At 38.4% G+C, this 18,017-nt stretch overlaps 2 protein-coding genes across 2 annotated transcripts; both read right to left on the bottom strand.

Annotated features, from left to right (window-relative positions):
- Positions 1 to 4,556: 4,556 nt before the first annotated feature.
- On the bottom strand, positions 4,557 to 12,643 carry LOC122065833. Its single transcript, XM_042629680.1, has 3 exons — positions 12,205 to 12,643; positions 11,296 to 11,961; positions 4,557 to 4,891 (listed from the first exon to the last, which is right to left on the bottom strand). The coding sequence occupies exons 2-3, from the start codon at positions 11,815 to 11,817 to the stop codon at positions 4,763 to 4,765; spliced, it is 651 nt and encodes a 216-aa protein (XP_042485614.1). The 5' UTR covers positions 11,818 to 11,961; positions 12,205 to 12,643; the 3' UTR covers positions 4,557 to 4,762.
- Positions 12,644 to 12,777: 134 nt separating this feature from the next.
- On the bottom strand, positions 12,778 to 17,119 carry LOC122065834 (calcineurin subunit B-like). The gene is made up of 6 exons (XM_042629681.1): positions 16,808 to 17,119; positions 16,567 to 16,691; positions 16,269 to 16,365; positions 15,977 to 16,086; positions 14,147 to 14,221; positions 12,778 to 13,170 (listed from the first exon to the last, which is right to left on the bottom strand). Exons 1-6 carry the CDS (start codon positions 16,875 to 16,877, stop codon positions 13,120 to 13,122), a joined length of 528 nt encoding a protein of 175 aa, XP_042485615.1. The 5' UTR covers positions 16,878 to 17,119; the 3' UTR covers positions 12,778 to 13,119.
- Positions 17,120 to 18,017: the final 898 nt, after the last annotated feature.

Below are 18,017 nucleotides of genomic sequence, written 5' to 3'. Positions count from 1 at the left end.
CCTAGGTGGCGACTCCAAACCCCCATTTGTATAATCCCGATCCCCGTATTGGACCATCATCAAACCCCCGTCTTGAATGACGAATTTTACACTCTTGCGAAATAGTTCTCCACGTATCTCCAGGCGATGATACGGAGGTGCGGGGCCAACAAGTAAAGCACACACGACATACCCCTCCCTCATTAAAAATTGAAAGTGAGGAGAGAGGACGGAATCGACACCAAGCCCCTTTTCACAAAGAGGGCAGAGGCATCTCCGGCCGCTACCCTCATAGATGGAGGCAATAAATGTTGGGGTCCTCTTGTAGTCAATCCACTGCTTTTTTAGTCTAGGACTTTTAGTACTTTATATTGGTTTAAAAAAAAATATATAATGTGTGAACATAGGATCACGGATCTAGTTTTTTGCACCAAATATAATTCTTATATAATCTACCACATGAACAAGAAATGAGTGTAGATCAGGTAGCGCAAAATGACCACCCTGCACCAATGTATGGTAGAAATCTCTTCCTTATTATTGCTTTTGCATACACTCTCATTGGCTTTCGCATTGGGGCAAGGGCCACACTTCCTTTCAGGGAATCGTCTCTCAAAAAAAAAAAAATTTCTCTCGCATATCCTTCCACAAAAAGCAACGGTTAAGCATTGCTAACTTTCAAACACCTCATTTAATCTCAATCGTTGATTTACTTCTAGACTAATCCTGATTTCACTGACTCTGATCGGCTGGCCAAGCAAGAGCTGAAGTTGCTAGGTGCATATGCACAGGGAAACAATAAGCAAAAAATGTCGAGCTAAGCTAGCGGGGAACTTTATGATGCCAAAGTCAGAAAACTTACATTAGGTAAAATATTTAATGAAGAATCGATCCCCTTTTCAGAGGTTTACCTTGATATTTATAGGTAGTGAATAGTGGCCATTTTTGGAGAGTCTGCATTTCGTAAGTGTTCTAGAAGGAAACTGACTCCTTTCCTAGGGAGAAGATTACTGGGATATCCAACATTGCTGAATGTGTAGGATGTTGTTAAGAGATCCATCCTTGATCCTTTACTGCTATTTCAGCCCTGGACTCCTTCTTTAAAGAGTCCTTAATTGGGCAACTTCCTTACTCAGCCGCTGGATAAGATCTATTGGTGATCTGGTGAGATGGTAAATTTTTTTGAGTTGTCAGTGCGGGATATCCGGAGTCATGCCTTAAATGTCTAGGAGACCCAGCTAGTCAGAGGTTCGGCCCAATATGGCCTAGAAGGAGGTTCGATCGCATGATGGCCAAGCCAAAGGCTCATCCTTGGGATGGTCGAGCAAGGGGTTCCGTCCCAGGGTGACCGAGCAGGTGCGTCAGCCTCAAGGCAGATGAGCAAGAGCCTCGACCCCAGGGTAGCTAAGCATAAGCCTCGACCTTTGAATGTCCAGGAAGATGCCTCAGCTCTGAGGTTTTCGAGCAGATGGCTCGGCCTTAGGATGGCCAAGCAAAGGGGCTCGGCCTCAGGATGAGAGGAGGCTAGGTCCTCTAGGGTCTTGGTTGGTACATTAAGAGGAGGTTTCAAGCCGTGTATACCTTTAGGATCATCATATGACCCCCACTCTAGCAGGTCGGGTTGACTTGCCAAAGTATAGAGAGCCTCGGGTTGTCTCTCTAGGTCTAATCAATAGACATTTATAATAGCCATCGTGCGCCATGCTTTCAGCGTAAATCCTGTGCTGAACGCCACATGGCTCCATTCGTTTGAGGTGCATTGGGAGCTCCAAGCGTCTCTCCATCATGGCCTTCCGTTTCAACAAATTTGGGTCGTTAGATGCACCGCCTTAAATGGGTGTGCCTCCCACCTTCATTTTTTACTATAGAACTGTTTAAGTTTTGCTCATTTAGGCAAGGTGTTCGGCTCGTTTAGGCAAGGTGTTCAGCTCAGAGTTCTCAAGCTATCGTCAGCTCAACTTTCTTAACTTGTGTTGTTTTGACACATCCTCCCTCTTTCAATGAGAAAGTTATTTAATTTATGGCTCGCACTCGTTCTTCTCCCAACTTGCCCCAATATGCCCCTAGTTAGGGCAGTGGTCGCGCAACTGAGCCTTCTTTTGATGAAGTTATGTCAGATTAACCTCCCCCTTTACTAGTGGTTAGGCTTGAGTCTTCTCAAAGGGTTCAACCTGACCCCAAGGAGCACTCTACCTCCCTCTTGTGAGGACACCTCCTCTAGTACGTACGAGTCCACCGAGGCAAGTGAGATGGAGCCCGTCGAGGCAGAGGCAGGTGAGGCAGAGACTGCGTAGGTAGGCAGGCAAGACAGAGTCCATTGGGGTAGAGGGCGATGGACGAAGATTCGGCCTCGTCTTTTGGGCAGAGCTAAGTTGGAAGAAAAATTTGGGGCACCCTCCCCATTAAGACCCTGAACAGTATAAGGGAGCGATTCGGGATATCTGATGACGTGGTGATACGGGTTCCCAATGATAGGGAGTCTACCAACTCAAATGAGGACAAGGTGGCCCTTTAAGAAGTGGCTTTCCTTAATGACCTTAGGATTCCTGTGCCTCACCTTGCCTGCGCAACTCTCAATTACTAGGGGTTAGCGCCTAACCATCTAATGCCAAATTCTTGGAGGATCCTGCTCTGGTTCAATGTTTTCGTCTCAAAGTTGAAGTGTGATGCAACCCTTGCTTTATTTTGAAAAAGCATGTTACAGGGTGGTATTACTTCACCCACCAGGACAAGAAGAAGCCCTACAAGACTATCCAATTCTTCACTCACATGCCTACTTCGGTGAAGAATTGGAAAAGTTGATTCTTCTTCGTGGCCATGTTGGGGGAACCCTTCAAGATCACCTGGTCTGATCCCTCAAGAAGCTGAATTGAGCCATGCTCTTAAGAAGGAAGAGTATCAGACTGTCCAAATGTGCCTAGATGGAGAGGTAGTGGATGTCTGAATACTGTAGGAGGAAGACTTTTTACAGTAATGGGAACTCAGTGATGTCTTCATTCCAAGAGTTTGGTTTAGGATTAAACACAATCAATCTTCCCGATTCTCTTATTATCTTCCTATTAAATAAGCCTATTAAGTAACTACATCCATTAAGAATTAACTATATATATCCACTCCACTGTAACTACCTCCTCATTTTGTACATGTAACATTCTTTCCTCCTTGAATTTGTCCTTGTCTTCAAGGAGACACAAAAATAGCCTCCATTAGTAATAGGGCCTAGATCGTATCAGAAAGTTTGGCCATTTGATCAAAGGATTTCTTCCCAAGTATTGTATTAGAACTGGTAATGTGATAGAAATGCAATGGTGGCTCTACCATTAAAACTGGGAAACAAAGTCTGATTATCGGGGTCACCTTGAATGATGGACTGTTGGGGAAATACTTTTAATTTTAAATTGTATGTTCATTCATTTGGTAGCTACAACATCAAGAGTGAATGGTTCATCATTGTCATCGTTGAAATCAGAAAGTTCAAGCTTATATAATTTGGAGGCAATTGAAAAAGATGCATGCCTTGAATAGACTCATTTCGACCATTGTTGTCAATAACCAACTGCTCAAGGTGAGTTTCTCTTGTCCAATGACAAGGGATGCCACCCTTGCCTCCAACCTACTAAGCATTTACTCCTTTGTTATTCTTGGCTCTAATACCAATTGATACTTGTAGGAGAGGGGGGGGGGAGAGAATGAGGAAGAGATAAATAAGGTAGAAGAGAAAAGAGATAAAATAGAAGAAAAATATTAAAAAATATTTACAGACCAAGCTAGGGGTCTTTGATTCTATTGAGAGAACCTTTCACAACTCTAATATAATTCCAAGAGTTTGATTTAGGATTAAACACATTCAATCGTTTCCATTTCTCTTATTATCTTTCTATTAAATAGGTTTATAAGTTACAAGAGATTACACAACTATTACCCCTCCATGTTTTCATAGCTCCTTATAACTTCTACATAACTACACCCCACTACAAAATAAGACTTACTTATTTTAAACGACTACATAACTACATCCATTAAGAATTAACTATATCCACTCCACAGCAACTGCCTCTCCATCTTGTACACGCTATATTACCTCCTCACAACTCTAAGATAATTCCAAGAGTTTGGTTTAGGATCAAACACAATCAATTGTCCCGGATTCTCTGATAATCTTCCTATGAAATTGGCTTATATGTTACATGAGATTACACAACTACTACCCCTCCCACGATAACATAACTCTTAATATATAAATTCTAGTAACTACACCCCACTTCAAATAAAACTTTTACTCACTTTAAACAACAACATAACTACATCCATTAACTATATCCGCTCCACTATAAATACCTCTTCATCTTGTACACCTAACAAAAATCCAATTGATTTCGTTAGAATCTCAATTTTATGCGTGCCAACTTTGCCTTGAAGTTCACCAAAATAAAACTACTTTTGCATGAGGGGATCTTGTTGTGAAGGCAGCCATGAACAGTTGAACCAAATGTATTCTAGTCCAATTGATCAATACCCTTTATCTATATAGTGTATTCCAACAGTCCAATTGATCATTCTCCTTGTATGGATGCAAATGAATAGCATACTTGAATGAAACAAAAGAAAATATATACAAAACATCATTTCAAATTTGCTATTGTAGACAAAATCTATAGAAAATATATGGCTTGCTGGTAGAGAAACTTGGAAGAAATGTTCTTGTAGTTCAATTGAACTCCGGAATAAATTATGCAAGCTGTCCAGTCCTCGATAGGTTATCTTCAACGCTAAAATCACTGATTTAAAATTTTCTGCATGCGTTCAGGAGGGTCCTGCAAACTGAAGGATCTGTTTTATGAGCTCTAGTAACAAGAGATGGATTTGGCTCCTGATATAGAACTTGTAATAGACCAGTCCTCGTGGTTTTGCCCTGTTAATACACATCGCATGTCCATTGATTAAAAATCTATCTGGGTTAATAACTTTAAGATTGAGGAAGTATTATAAAAGAAATGGAAATATGATAGTGCATGCATAAGCTAAGAGAAGAGGCAAGCACTGAGATGAGATTTAAGAGTTCATTTGTTATATGCAATAGGAAGTCCAAATGCTGCTTCAGAAAATATTTCTGAACTTAAGATGAATTAGGCAGATGGGGTTTAATCAATTTACCATGGCTCCGTCTTTAAAGAGGAGAGCTCCTGATTAAGGCATGGCAAGAGAAACTGACCTGCTATTGTGATGATAAATGGGAATTCTCTTGCAAGAAGAAATCTTCTAATTGAAGAGAGGTTTCAGATAATTTTTTTCTTTGAATGCAGCTATTTCAAAGGAATACTAGCCCTACCTGCTTCCGAAGCAGGTGGAGGTTACACACCTTTAATAGTGCAACTCTTAGAGTGTAGCTTTCCCTTAAACTAGTTACTCAATAAACCAGTTAAAAACACTAAAAAAGCAAAAAGGAAGATGTTAGATCAAACACCAAGAAAATATGAAAATAAAGAGACAATAGATCCGCACTACACAGAGATTTAACGAGGTTCACACACCAGGGTGGTGTGCTATGTCCTCGGGCGAAGAAGAAGATGTTTCACTATGTAGAAGAGAGATTACACCCAAGCAACGACGAAAAAACTCACTCTGAAACCGTAACTCGAAAAAACCCCAAAATACAACGACTTTCTCAACAAGCAACAATACATTATATACTCTAAGTCGTGGGTCGACCAATTGGGTCGAGGTTGATCCGATCGAATCATACCTCGGAGGCTATGCCCCCGCACCCCCATATAAGTGCCAAAGCCAGAAGCCCTTATTAATCTTAGAAAACTTCCCATTCGGGTAGCCACCAAAATATGTCGGAGCAGGTCAATCTTCAAAACGGGTCAAGAATTCGAGAAAAACTTAACAAATCTCCACCTTGGCTTGAATTTTCCTCCAACAAACAAACAAATAGCTAAAATCTTTATCTTCTCCAATAGCCCTCCAAAGGGCTGAACTCAAACATGGCCAACACCAAGTAAGTTCAAGCAATGCTCGAACTTACTAACACACAAAGGCTTAGTCAACATATCAGCTGGATTGTCTTCAGTACCAATCTTCAACACTTGAATATTACCTTGAGCAATTATTTCTTTAAAGAAATGATACCGAACATCAATATGCTTCGTCCTCTCATAATACATTGGGTCTTTAGTCAAGTGAATAGCACTTTGGCTATCATAATGGACAACAGTCTCCCCATGATCCATGTTGAGTTTTCCTAACAAATCTCTAAGCCAAATAGCTTCTTTAATTGCCTCAGTCACTGCTATATACTCTGCTTCAGTAGTAGATAATGCAACTGTAGCTTGTAAAGTAGCTTTCCAACTAACCGTACTTCCTCCAAGAGTAAATACATAGCCTGTGAGTGACCTCCTCTTGTCAAGATCACCTGCATAATCTGAATCAACATAACCAGATAAACTATCACCATTCCACCCAAACTCCAAACAAACACCAAAGGTCCCTTTCAAGTACCTAAGTGTCCACTTCACTGCTTCCCAATGAGCTTTACCTAAATATGACAAGTATCTGCTCACCACACTGACAGCTTGTGAAATGTCAGGACGAGTGCAAACCATAGCATACATAATGGAACCAACTGCACTAGAGTATGGAACACGTGACATGTACTCCATCTCTTCATCTGTCTGAGGTGATAGAGCAGCTGAAAGTCTAAAATGAGATGCAAGAGGAGTACTTACAGGTTTGGTATCTTTCATGCTAAAACGATTCAATACCTTCTCAGTGTACTTCTGTTGAGATAGCCACAGCTTCCCTACTTTTCTATCCCTCTTGATCTCCATACCAAGGATCTTCCTTGCTGCCCCTAAATCTTTCATCTCAAATTCAGAACTTAATTGTTCCTTCAACCTATTGACCACATTCCTGTCTTTTGCTGCAATCAACATATCATTAACATAAAGCCGCAAATATATGAATGACCCATCAGAGAGCTTTCTGAAATAAACACAACAGTCATATTGACATTTGCAGTATCCAAAACTAGCCATAACTGAATCAAACCTTTTATATCACTGTCTAGGAGACTGCTTCAAACCATATAGGGACTTCTTCAACAAGCATATATGGTCCTCCTTACCTTCAATAACAAACCCCTTCAGGTCAATGCATATAAATCTGTTCTTCTAGTTCACCATCCAAGAATGCTGCTTTCACATCAAATTGCTCCAACTCCAAATCATGCATAGTAACTAAAGCAAGTAGGATACGAATAGAGCTATGCTTAACAACAGGTGAGAAAATATCATTAAAATCAATTCTTTGTATCTGACTGTAGCCCTTTGCAACTAACCGTGCCTTATACCTAGCATCTTCAACACCTGAGGCAGATCCCTTCTTTTTGAAGACCCATTTGTAGCCAACAATTTTCTTCCCTGTTCTCGGCTTGACTAGCTCCCAAGTATGATTTTTATGAAGAGATTCCATCTCCTCATTAATGGCAATCAACCATTTTATAGAATTAATTGAAGTAACAGCTTCAGAATATGTTATAGGCTCACTATTTTCAATTGTATCTGCAACAGACAATGCATAAGCAACAAATTCAGCATGCCCATACTTTTGTGGTTGTCTAATATTCCTCCTTAGTCTATCCTTGGAAATGTTGTACCGCTCTTCTTCTTGATTCTCTTGAGCATCATCTCCTTCAGTAAAAGTAGGCAGCTGAATTGATGTAGATTGTATCTGCAACAGACAATGCATAAGCAACAAATTCAGCATGCCCATACTTTTGTGGTTGTCTAATATTCCTCCTTAGTCTATCCTTGGCAATGTTGTACCGCTCTTCTTCTTGATTCTCTTGAGCATCATCTCCTTCAGTAAAAGTAGGCAACTCAATTGATGTAGATTGTGCTTTGTTTGAAGATGAACCACCAAATTCAAACTCCACATTCTCTCTAGATTTTTCTTGACCTTCGTCACAATGAACATGAGCTTCTTTCCTAAGATGCAACATAGCAGATTCATCAAAAGTAACATCTCTGCTAATAAGAAATTTTGGAGACTTTGGATCAGGACACCACTACCTGTATCCTTTCACTCCAGATCCATACCCAAGAAAAATGCATTTATTAGCCCTAGGTTCCAACTTCCCTTCATTTTCAGGTGCAGAAGCAGGACATCCAAATACTTTTAAATTTTAGTCTGTAGGTTTACTTGACCAAATTTCTTTTTGAGTCTTGCACTCAATAGTTGTGCAAGGAGATCGATTCACCAACAAGGTTGTTGTGTTAACTGTTTCTGGCCAGAACTCCTTGCCAAATCCTGCATTTGATAACATATACCTCACATTTTCTAACAAGGTTCCATTCATACGCTCTGCCACTCCATTCTGCTGGGGTGTTTTAACAACTGTATGGTGTCTTGCAATACCTTCATTTTTGTAAAACTCATTAAAGTCATTTTCACAAAACTCTAGGCCATTATTGGTTTTCAACCTTTTAATTTGTTTCCCGGTTTGCTTCTCAAGTAAATTCTTCCACTTTTTAAAAGTGACAAATACTTCATTTTTGTGCTTCAAGAAATAGACCCAAACCTTCATAGAGAAATCATCAATGAAAGTAAGCAAGTACCTTGCATCGGCCCTTTGAAGCAACTCTGGAGGGCCCCCATAGGTCTGAATGAATGTAGTCCAAAGTTCCCTTGGTCTTGTGAATAACAGTACTAAAACTGACTCTTTTCTGCTTCCCAAACATATAATGCTCACAGAACTCCATTACTCCTGTACTCTGACCACACAACAAGCTCCTTTTACTTAATGATGTCACCCCTCTTTCACTCATATGGCCTAACCTCATGTGCCATAAATTTATGACATATGATTCAGACATAGATGATGAAGCTGCTGCAATAGACCCAAGGACCATAGTACCCTGCAACACATACAAACTGCCAACCTTGATTCCTTTCATCAACAAGAGAACACCCTTGCTGATCTTTATGACTCCACCTTCAGCTATATACTTACACCCATTTGAATCAAGAGTACTTAAACTGATGAGATTCTTCTTCAAATCAAGGACATGTTTGACATTAGATAAGATTCTGACAATGTCATCATACATCTTGATATTGATCGTTTCCATTCCAATAGTCTTACAAAAAGCATTACTTCCCATCAATACAAATCCACCTCGAACTGATTCGTATATGGAAAACCATTCACGATTGGATATGGTAGGAGCAACTAGAGTCAAGAATCTATTCATTCCGTGATCTAACTTTGTCATCAGCCACCAAAAGCAAATCAGACTCACTCGCATCTTCAGTAATACTAGCTTCTGCAGAATCATCTATTTTCTGTTGATTTTGAGCACCACCACCTGCTTTCTACTTATTTAAAAAGCTTATAACATTCAGATTTAATATACTCATTTTTCTTATAGTAATTACATGTCAAATTCTTGTGCTTAGATTTTTATCTAGCATTCTTTTTGTCACCATCTGAACCCCTTTCATTCGATATCTCTCTAGCTACCACATCAACACCATCAGATTTATTAGTAGATGTCAACTCATCATCAATCTTCTATTTGCTTTGCAGATTCGTTTTGACATCCTCAATAGAGATTGTCTCTCTACCATAAATCATGGTATCCCTAAAATGCTGATAAGATGGAGGCAGAGAACATAATAATAATAGGGCCAAATCTTCATAATCTATTTTAACATCTATCATTTTTCAATCAGTAACAATAAAATTGAACTCAGATATGTGGGATTTAATAAAAGTACCTTTACCCATATGAAGGGTATACAGTTGTTGCTTCAATCTCAACCTATTAGTAAGGGATTTTGTGAGGTAGAAATTCTCTAACTTCTCCGATAACTCTGCAGTCGTTTTCTCTGAGATTATTTCTTATAGAACATTATTCAAAAGACACAACTAAATAACTAAAAGGGCTTTATCATAAAAAAACATTCTAATCATCATCGGACATAGTTGCAGGTTTCTTCTCCTTCCAAAATAGGGTTTTCTTCAAATCCTGCTACGTGAGAACAACCATAATTCGAACCTGTCAAAAACTAAAATTGATGTTGTCGTCGAACCTATCAATATCGTATTTCATAAAATCCATGGATCGAAGTAACCCAAATCTCTGATACCAATTTGTTAGATCAAGTACCAAGAAAATACGAAAATAAACAAACAATAGATTCGCACGACATAGAGATTAAACGAGATTCACACACCAGGGTGGTGTGCTACATCCTCGGACGAAGAAGAAGATGTTTCACTATGCAGAAGAGAGATTACACCCAAGCAGCGGTTCGAAAACTCACCCTGAAACCCTAGTTCGAAAAACCAACAAGCAACAGTACATTATATACTCCAAGTCGTGGGTCGACTCATTGGGTCGCGGTCGATCCGATCGAACCATACCGCAGGGGCTACACTCCCGCACCCCCATACGAGATCAGTGATGGGCTCCGGGCTTGGGCCTATCGGCCCAACCCCTCTGCTTCCATTACAGATCTCATAAAACTTCACATTCGGGTTGCCACCAAAATATGTCGGAGTGGGTCAATCTTCAAAACAGGTCAAGAATTTGAGACAAACTTAACAGAAGAGAAACACATTTTAGATATAGTGGCCACCATCTTAGAAATCCAGATTTTGAACTAGAAATTGAAGGGGAAAGGGAAGCAGTTGTGAAATCGCATAAGAGATTTAAATTGCGCAATTGTTCTTTCATTGCTTTATTGTTCTATAATTTTCAAGATTTCCTTCAGATTGTTAAGTTCATGCATTGTTCTCCAAAAACCCAAAAATTAAGCTTCTGCTTGCTCTCCAGATGCTTTATTTAGTTCCTTCCATGTTCATACATTGTTCTCCAAGAACCCAAAATTTAAGCTCTTTTTGCTCAGAGGACGCGATATTTTGTGACCAATTGGTGCAGGACAGGTTTGGATGATGTCCTCATCACCAATCAAGAAGAATTACTAAATGTTGGCTTTTTATTTGATAAAGAACATTCTATAACTTGGTAATACAACAAATTGGCAACCAAATAGTTTGCACCAAGATATCAAATGTAGGATAAATCTGCAAATCACAACTATCTGGTTTCCACAGGGAAATTTGAATCTTAATGAATGAGTGAAATTCACTGGTCAACATATTAAGACGAAAATGAAAACCAAAGTTGGAAAATTTCACTAATGGCCATGTGATATAAATAATTCCAAAGGAACATTTGAAAGATAGCACCTTTTGTTTACTATAAAGACCAAGCAAAAATCAAAGAAGCCGAGGAACAAAAGCAATACCTTATCGGTGCCAAGGATCAGTGCTCCCTCAACACAATCCTCTCCTATCATTCGACTTCTTATGCGTTGGTTTACAGAATAGAACTTCTGGGATACCTCATTCAACAGCTGGTTGCATTCATCTACACAGGCAACAAATTCATTCTTCATAGCTTTTGTATCTTCTTCAAGATTTTGCAATCTCCTATGAAGTTCCTTGACCTTACGAAGATGCAACTGTGATTTACTGTTAGTGAAATCTCCATGAGCCATACATCTTGAACATCCAACCTCCATTATTTCACCTGATCGTATTGGACTTGAAACTCCAAAATCTCCTTCCCTTTCTTTCTCACATAGGCTTAAATCATTTAGAAGATTGCCAAGCAGAGAAGCTGGAGGTAAATTATTAGATTTGAAACCACTGCCCACTCCTTCCCCTGTATCACCATCACTGATGTTCCTCTTATAAACTGTCCAATCTTCTCTCATCACATTTAACTCATGAGCGGAATCATTGACTTCAGTGTCCAAATTCTCCATCGCTCCCTCCTGTTTATCTTAAATTGCTTTGGTGGGTCCTTATGCCATTCAATCCAGAAGTAAAAAACCAAGAAATCTTCCTTTTATACATACAGAATCCCTTTCGAATGTTCTAAGAAGGAATATTTTTGGCTCCTGTATATCCTAAATATTGTAGATCAATCGTCAAAATAGTGAAAAGAAGAGGGAAAAAAGAAGAAGGAATCTCACAGAGCCCATAAAAAAAACATATGAATCAAGAAAACAAATTAAAAATTCGTTGAATGCAACCAAAAAATAGTAGTTCCTTAAAAGGAATACCACTTGTAGTGGGAAGTATCATCACTAACCTTAGGACACTCAAATAGATGAACTTGAATACCATGAAAATGAATGATGGTTACTTACTTGACAGAGTTGCAGATACCATATGAGAAGAAGACTGCTTCTTGAAGGGACTTTCTCTTCTTTGCTTGTCCATTAAGCAAACACACACGCAAGCAGAGAGAGTGGGAAGAGTATTAGCAACAAAATACTATGGCGGTTGTTGATATGAGTGCCAAGAACTGAAGAAGAAACGAACAAATTTTGGCTCCATTACTGTTTGGGAGACTCTGAGACTACGACGTTTGGTGCCAATATGGTGTTCCCCGAACTCCCAATTAGCCCCATGTTTCAATTTAATTACTGATAGATCCTTTTATTTTCTTTTCTCTTCTAGGTTAATACCGATGGGTCACTTTCTTCTCTTTTGTTTTTCCACATCTTTCCAAGGAAGCAGAATGAATGTCTTGTACTAGACACTAAAGATGGTACAGCAGACATCATCCACACACTCACAATTTCCTAAAGCTTTACCTTAGGATGTTATAGTCCAAATCCAACCTTAACAGTCAGTCGAGGCCGTCCAATTTATGTCACCTTATGGAATCATAAATTTATGAATTCCACGAAGAATTCGATTTCATAGATAAAAATGGATTAGTTAACACGAAGTTTAAGAGAAGCAGGAGTAAGCTAAATAGATATTTTTTGGAAAATTTTACAAAAATTCTGAATCTTTAATTTCTCTGTGATACATGAAATGCTTGCTTATTCACTATTTTCAAGAGAAGAATGAAGAAAGAGGACACTATAAACAGATGTTTCTTCCGCTCGACATCTAGCCATGTTACAAGGGTGCCATTGAGTCTCCTCTCTTGGTTAACTCATCGGTCAAGGTTGGGCGGTGGATCAGGGAAGCTAGCCGTAGAAAGAAGTCAGGCTGACATGCTAAGGAGAGAACAACATGTTGATTTTAGTGAAGAGCTTCTTTGAGTTTATTCAGTCGACAGGGACTTCAACCTCCAACTTTAGACCAGGATAGTCAAGAATCTGAAAAAGGATGTAAAACAACAATAATGAGAATAAAATTAAAAAGAAGATCGAATAATACTTAAACATACATGGAATTCAATTAAATCTGAGGCTAACTTCTACATTGTTAATGTTTGTGATAAAGAAGAAAACATGATTCCAGAAAAGAACACAATGGCAATGGAAAGCTGGAACATACTGTCAATCTGATGATGATTTTTAGTGCTTTAGGTGGTAAGGAAATTATTATGATGGACCACCCACATGAAGTTGACAAAACAGAAAAGGAAAAGTCCAATGAGAACTGAGATGGTTGGGACCAATGGTTGCAACATTGAGTGATAAGTGTGCAGTGTGTGCATTATAGGCAAGTAACATTACAAGTCTCAGCTTCACTGTTACTCAACATGATCCTCATGAGGAAAATAACAGAAAAATCTTTAGAGATTTTTAAATATCTGAGGTTCTTGAAGATAGTCCCTGCATTTCTGGAGTTTGCCAAGTGGTTGAGCTGAATGAATATCATTAAATAAGATAAGGGAAAAAGAACGCTGCCCGGCAGCGGCCCCAAAGCCCTCTCACATGGTGCAGTGAAATGACCACCCCACCCCTCACTAGATGCCAGTGCGCACATTCCCATTGCGCAGGGGCCATGCAGCCTGGCAGCAAACCCCTTCCCGATTATGTTCATTAGAATTTTGTTTCCTGTCATGCTCCTTTGATTTATTGTTAAGGGAAAAGAGAGCGGGGAAGGGAGGGGAAGAGGGAATGGAGCTAGACAAGTGAAAAATAGAAAGTACAAATGATTGAATTCCTACTTTAGTCCTGGTATATTTTTAACTTCTTGCAGTTATCTAGAAAAACTTCTCAAATTAGCGCAACCAGCCTGAAATTGAACTAATGCTTTGTACCACTATAAATTGGAGTACTCATCAAGGACAACCAATCCAAAGAGAAGATTAGCAGAAAACTACAGAATGAAAGGTAAGTATACCTTAATGAAGTCATCCAACAATAAAGAAGAAGTCCTTGTATAACCAGCTTCCTCCAATAAATGGCTCAAAACTTCCTGAAAAGATAAGTAACAGAACAGAGAAATATGAATTTATAGTTGTAACAAAACATAACCAATGCAAAATAGGAGGCACATAACATCCATAAATGTGAAACGAACAGATACCTATTACCCCTGTGATGAGTAGAAACCCATGTTTAACTTCTACAACAGATGCGAAAGTGAAATATCCCATCAACGCCCTCATCGCATACGGCAATAGATTTTTTAAGCATATGAAATAAATCAAGACACATTATTTTTTTTTTCTCTCCAGGCAAATTATTCATGTAGGATGTTCAAAGTACCGTCGAGGTGTGTACATGATTTAAAGTATCTCCGATACCGATACGATACCCTCCGATATGTATCTTAAATTTAGTTGACCGATACGATACATGAAATTTTTAAAATCCTTTCGTATCGATATATATATATCCAACGATACATACCGATATGCACCAACACACTATCGATACGTACTGATACTCTATGAAAAATATAAAATCGAAGTGAAATATACGTTTCGATATGTATCAGTACGTATCAGTGAGTATTGGTATGTACCGATACAGTGCGCTACGGTCATATAATGGCCAAAATGGGTATTTTTTCAGAAAACACGATTTTTTTAGGGGTTTTTGTTCCAAAGTTGTTGCCAGCCATATTTCTCTCTAACTAAAGTGGAAATCAATGTTGGGAATAAGGATTTTACATTTATGGGACAACTACAAACCTTGAATTCTCAGTGCGATACCCTCAATTTAGTGTTTATGCATAATACATGTTATCAATAGCTTTTTTAACAAATTTTTTTATGCAAAAGTGTTTAAAAAGGTGTTTCATATCCATTTATGTGCTTATTTTTAGCGTATCTTAGCGTATCTCCGATACGATACGATACGATACGATAACCTCTGATACGTATCTTAATTTTGATTGTCCGATACGGCGACTGATACCGATACTTTAATCCTTGGGTGTGTACAAGAAGTTACAAGCTACAAAGGTAAGATTTACAAGAGGTAAATGATTCAAGAATTTATAAATCCTATGACACCAAAATCTGCAAACATGTCTAATTTATAACTAGACTCTGTTAATATATGAAATACCTCCCCTTTAGCCAAAAGAGAGATTGATAGCTTCATGTATAGACAAAAAATGCAAGAACATCATCTTTTAACCATCAAATTGAATCACAATGAAATTTTTTATGTTCAAATCCTCAACTTTCATTTTTGAGTTTATATGCTCTAAACAAGTCTACATAGAACCTCAGCAAGTTCATAATTATAGCTTCCTAACACTCAGATAAATAATCTCATGAAACACTTATGGATTGGTATGTTCCCTTATTCTTCTTTTCAGTATCACTTGTTTAAGGGTCCCACTTATGTTTTCCATTTAAAGAAACTAAACCCCCATAGAAAAACTAGCCTTGGTGTTTGGTTAATACTGTGCATAATTAAAGAAGACATACCCAACAAACACAGAGCTCTAGCTTGTATCCAGAGCTTTCACAAAACATTTTCAAGTTGAGCAACATACATTGATCAATAGAATGGGCTACTTGATGATTTCCACATTGCATTATTAAAGAAACTTCATACTGAATGCTGTAAAGAGACATGTCTTAAGGTATTGCTTAAAGATGAGTTTAAGAGATCCACTGCTGGGCAAAGGAGTGGCGCATATCGATACAGTGAAAAGTTAAAGAATCAATTTGACTGTTTGTTTAAAGCAGAGAAAACTTAATAATGAAGATACCTCTCTTTGGACCTCGGACATGAATGAACCAGTCAAATCCCGGAGCACCTCTAACACATCATTGAAAGTCACCTTCCCATTGCCATCTAGATCGTACACTTTGAAGATGACTGAAGCACATTGAAAATAAGTATGTTAGAATAAATCAATGATCTGAATTTTGGGAAGGAAATAATATTTTATATTTAAGCTGAAACTCAAAGGAAGAATTTCATGGCAGTTACATTTGCTTAAAATCCCGAATCGTATTATAAAATTGCAGAAATTTCGACAACATGGAGAAGCAACCTACGTTCAATTTTCTGTCCAATGCTTGCTTTAGAACTGAAAGCTGACAGGAAGGCGACAAAGTCCTTGAAATTCAAACCATCCACCATTTTAATCAGTCTCTGCAAATATTATCAATCAGATGAATTATTAGACGAGAACAGAAGGCAGCCTCTGTGAAAGACATATAATCAAACTCCTTAAATGCAACTCTAATTAAATCACTGGGAAGTTCATTCCAACCTGAATCTGATCATCAAATGGAAATTTAATCACCCTAAAATGTACAGAACAAAAGTTGAAAACCAATATAAGACGTTTACCTGAGAAAGGGGATTCATGGAGAACTCAGGAACGGATAAAATCTCATCAGCAGAAATGAAACCCTTAGAATTCCGATCGAGTTGACAGAACCTCTCGTACAGAGATACAATTTCTTGTTGAGAAACTGAATTTCGCACACAAAACAGAGTGACCCAATTGAGTTTCCAAAATAACACATCAATTAGTTAAGAACCCAATACAGAAAAAGTCCTGAACGAGGAAAGATTAAGATATTATTACATAAATTGTTGCAATATTCCTGAACTTCCTCGATATCGTATTGAGTAAGCATCGAATAGGTACTACCCATCTCTTTTTTCTCTCTCTATGAACAAATTTGATTCAGTGGAAGAGAAAGATTGCAGATTTGTTTCTATAAAAAGTGAAACTTTATAACTGCCAGAGGAAGAACTTTGGAAGAAAAAGACAAAGAAATGTTCAGAAGAGATAAGCCTGACCCCTCAAGATAACGCTGGGAAAGGCTTAAATAAGCTCGAAGAGTCCACGAGTGACTGCCTTGTGATCATCGAAGAACCCAAACTCACAAAGACCTGAATTAAAGTTCTGAGTCACTTAGAAACAAGTTGGATTTCAAAGAGGGAGTTAAGATGTCTCTGTCACATTCGTGAATCTATGCTTTACAAATTAGTTTGTTTATGTGCTTCTGTGATCACGACCACTCAATGTGTGTGTCAAATGGTCTTAAGATTGATCCTGGCCGTCTGATCTATGAGATGGGCGACATAGCATGGAATCAAGAGAGCATCAGTTTTCTTGTACTGTACGAAATTCCAAAGTTTGTTACGTCGCGTGCTTACATGCATCCTTGTCATCGTTTTAATGCACAGTCTCGGATCGGGTGTCGATCATCCTAAATTCCATATGATGTCGCCTGTATCGGATATAAAAACCTCTATATTTCATTGAAAGGCAGTTTTTTTGTTTATTTTTTAAACCCCTGACCCATATGGTTCAATTGATATAGTATCCATCAGATATCATGATTGAGAACATGTAAAATTGGTACCTATTGCCCGGTATGAGTGATCCAATGTTCATAATTAGAACCATGATCATTATGGAAGAAATAAAAAGCATGACAAAGAACACTAGCCTAGCCTAGGGGTGGTAGTTTTGATTTGAAGAGTCCATGTCCAAAAGAAGAAGTTGTATGATCAAATCATGTTGTATGCATCTGTGTGTGAATGGATGTGTAAGAATAAGTGGTCATTAGCCTAACTAGTGAAATAGGCTGGCCAATGGCACTCCGTACGATAGAAGAGAAAAAATATAAATAAATAAATAAATAGCATGACAACTTTGAAGATACAGTCGGATGGTCAAGGAGATCTATCCGAAGATTGACTTCTCCAAGTTCAAATCTGTAATACCTTTGGAAATTGAACATGGCTGTCCGGTCCTACTTTGAAATATTTTAATATGTATTTTC

Source organism: Macadamia integrifolia, unplaced genomic scaffold (assembly GCF_013358625.1).
Source record: "Macadamia integrifolia cultivar HAES 741 unplaced genomic scaffold, SCU_Mint_v3 scaffold213, whole genome shotgun sequence".
NCBI lineage: Eukaryota > Viridiplantae > Streptophyta > Magnoliopsida > Proteales > Proteaceae > Macadamia > Macadamia integrifolia.
The sequence above is the reverse complement of the archived record's forward strand: the minus strand, read 5'-3'. Positions and strand labels throughout refer to the sequence as shown.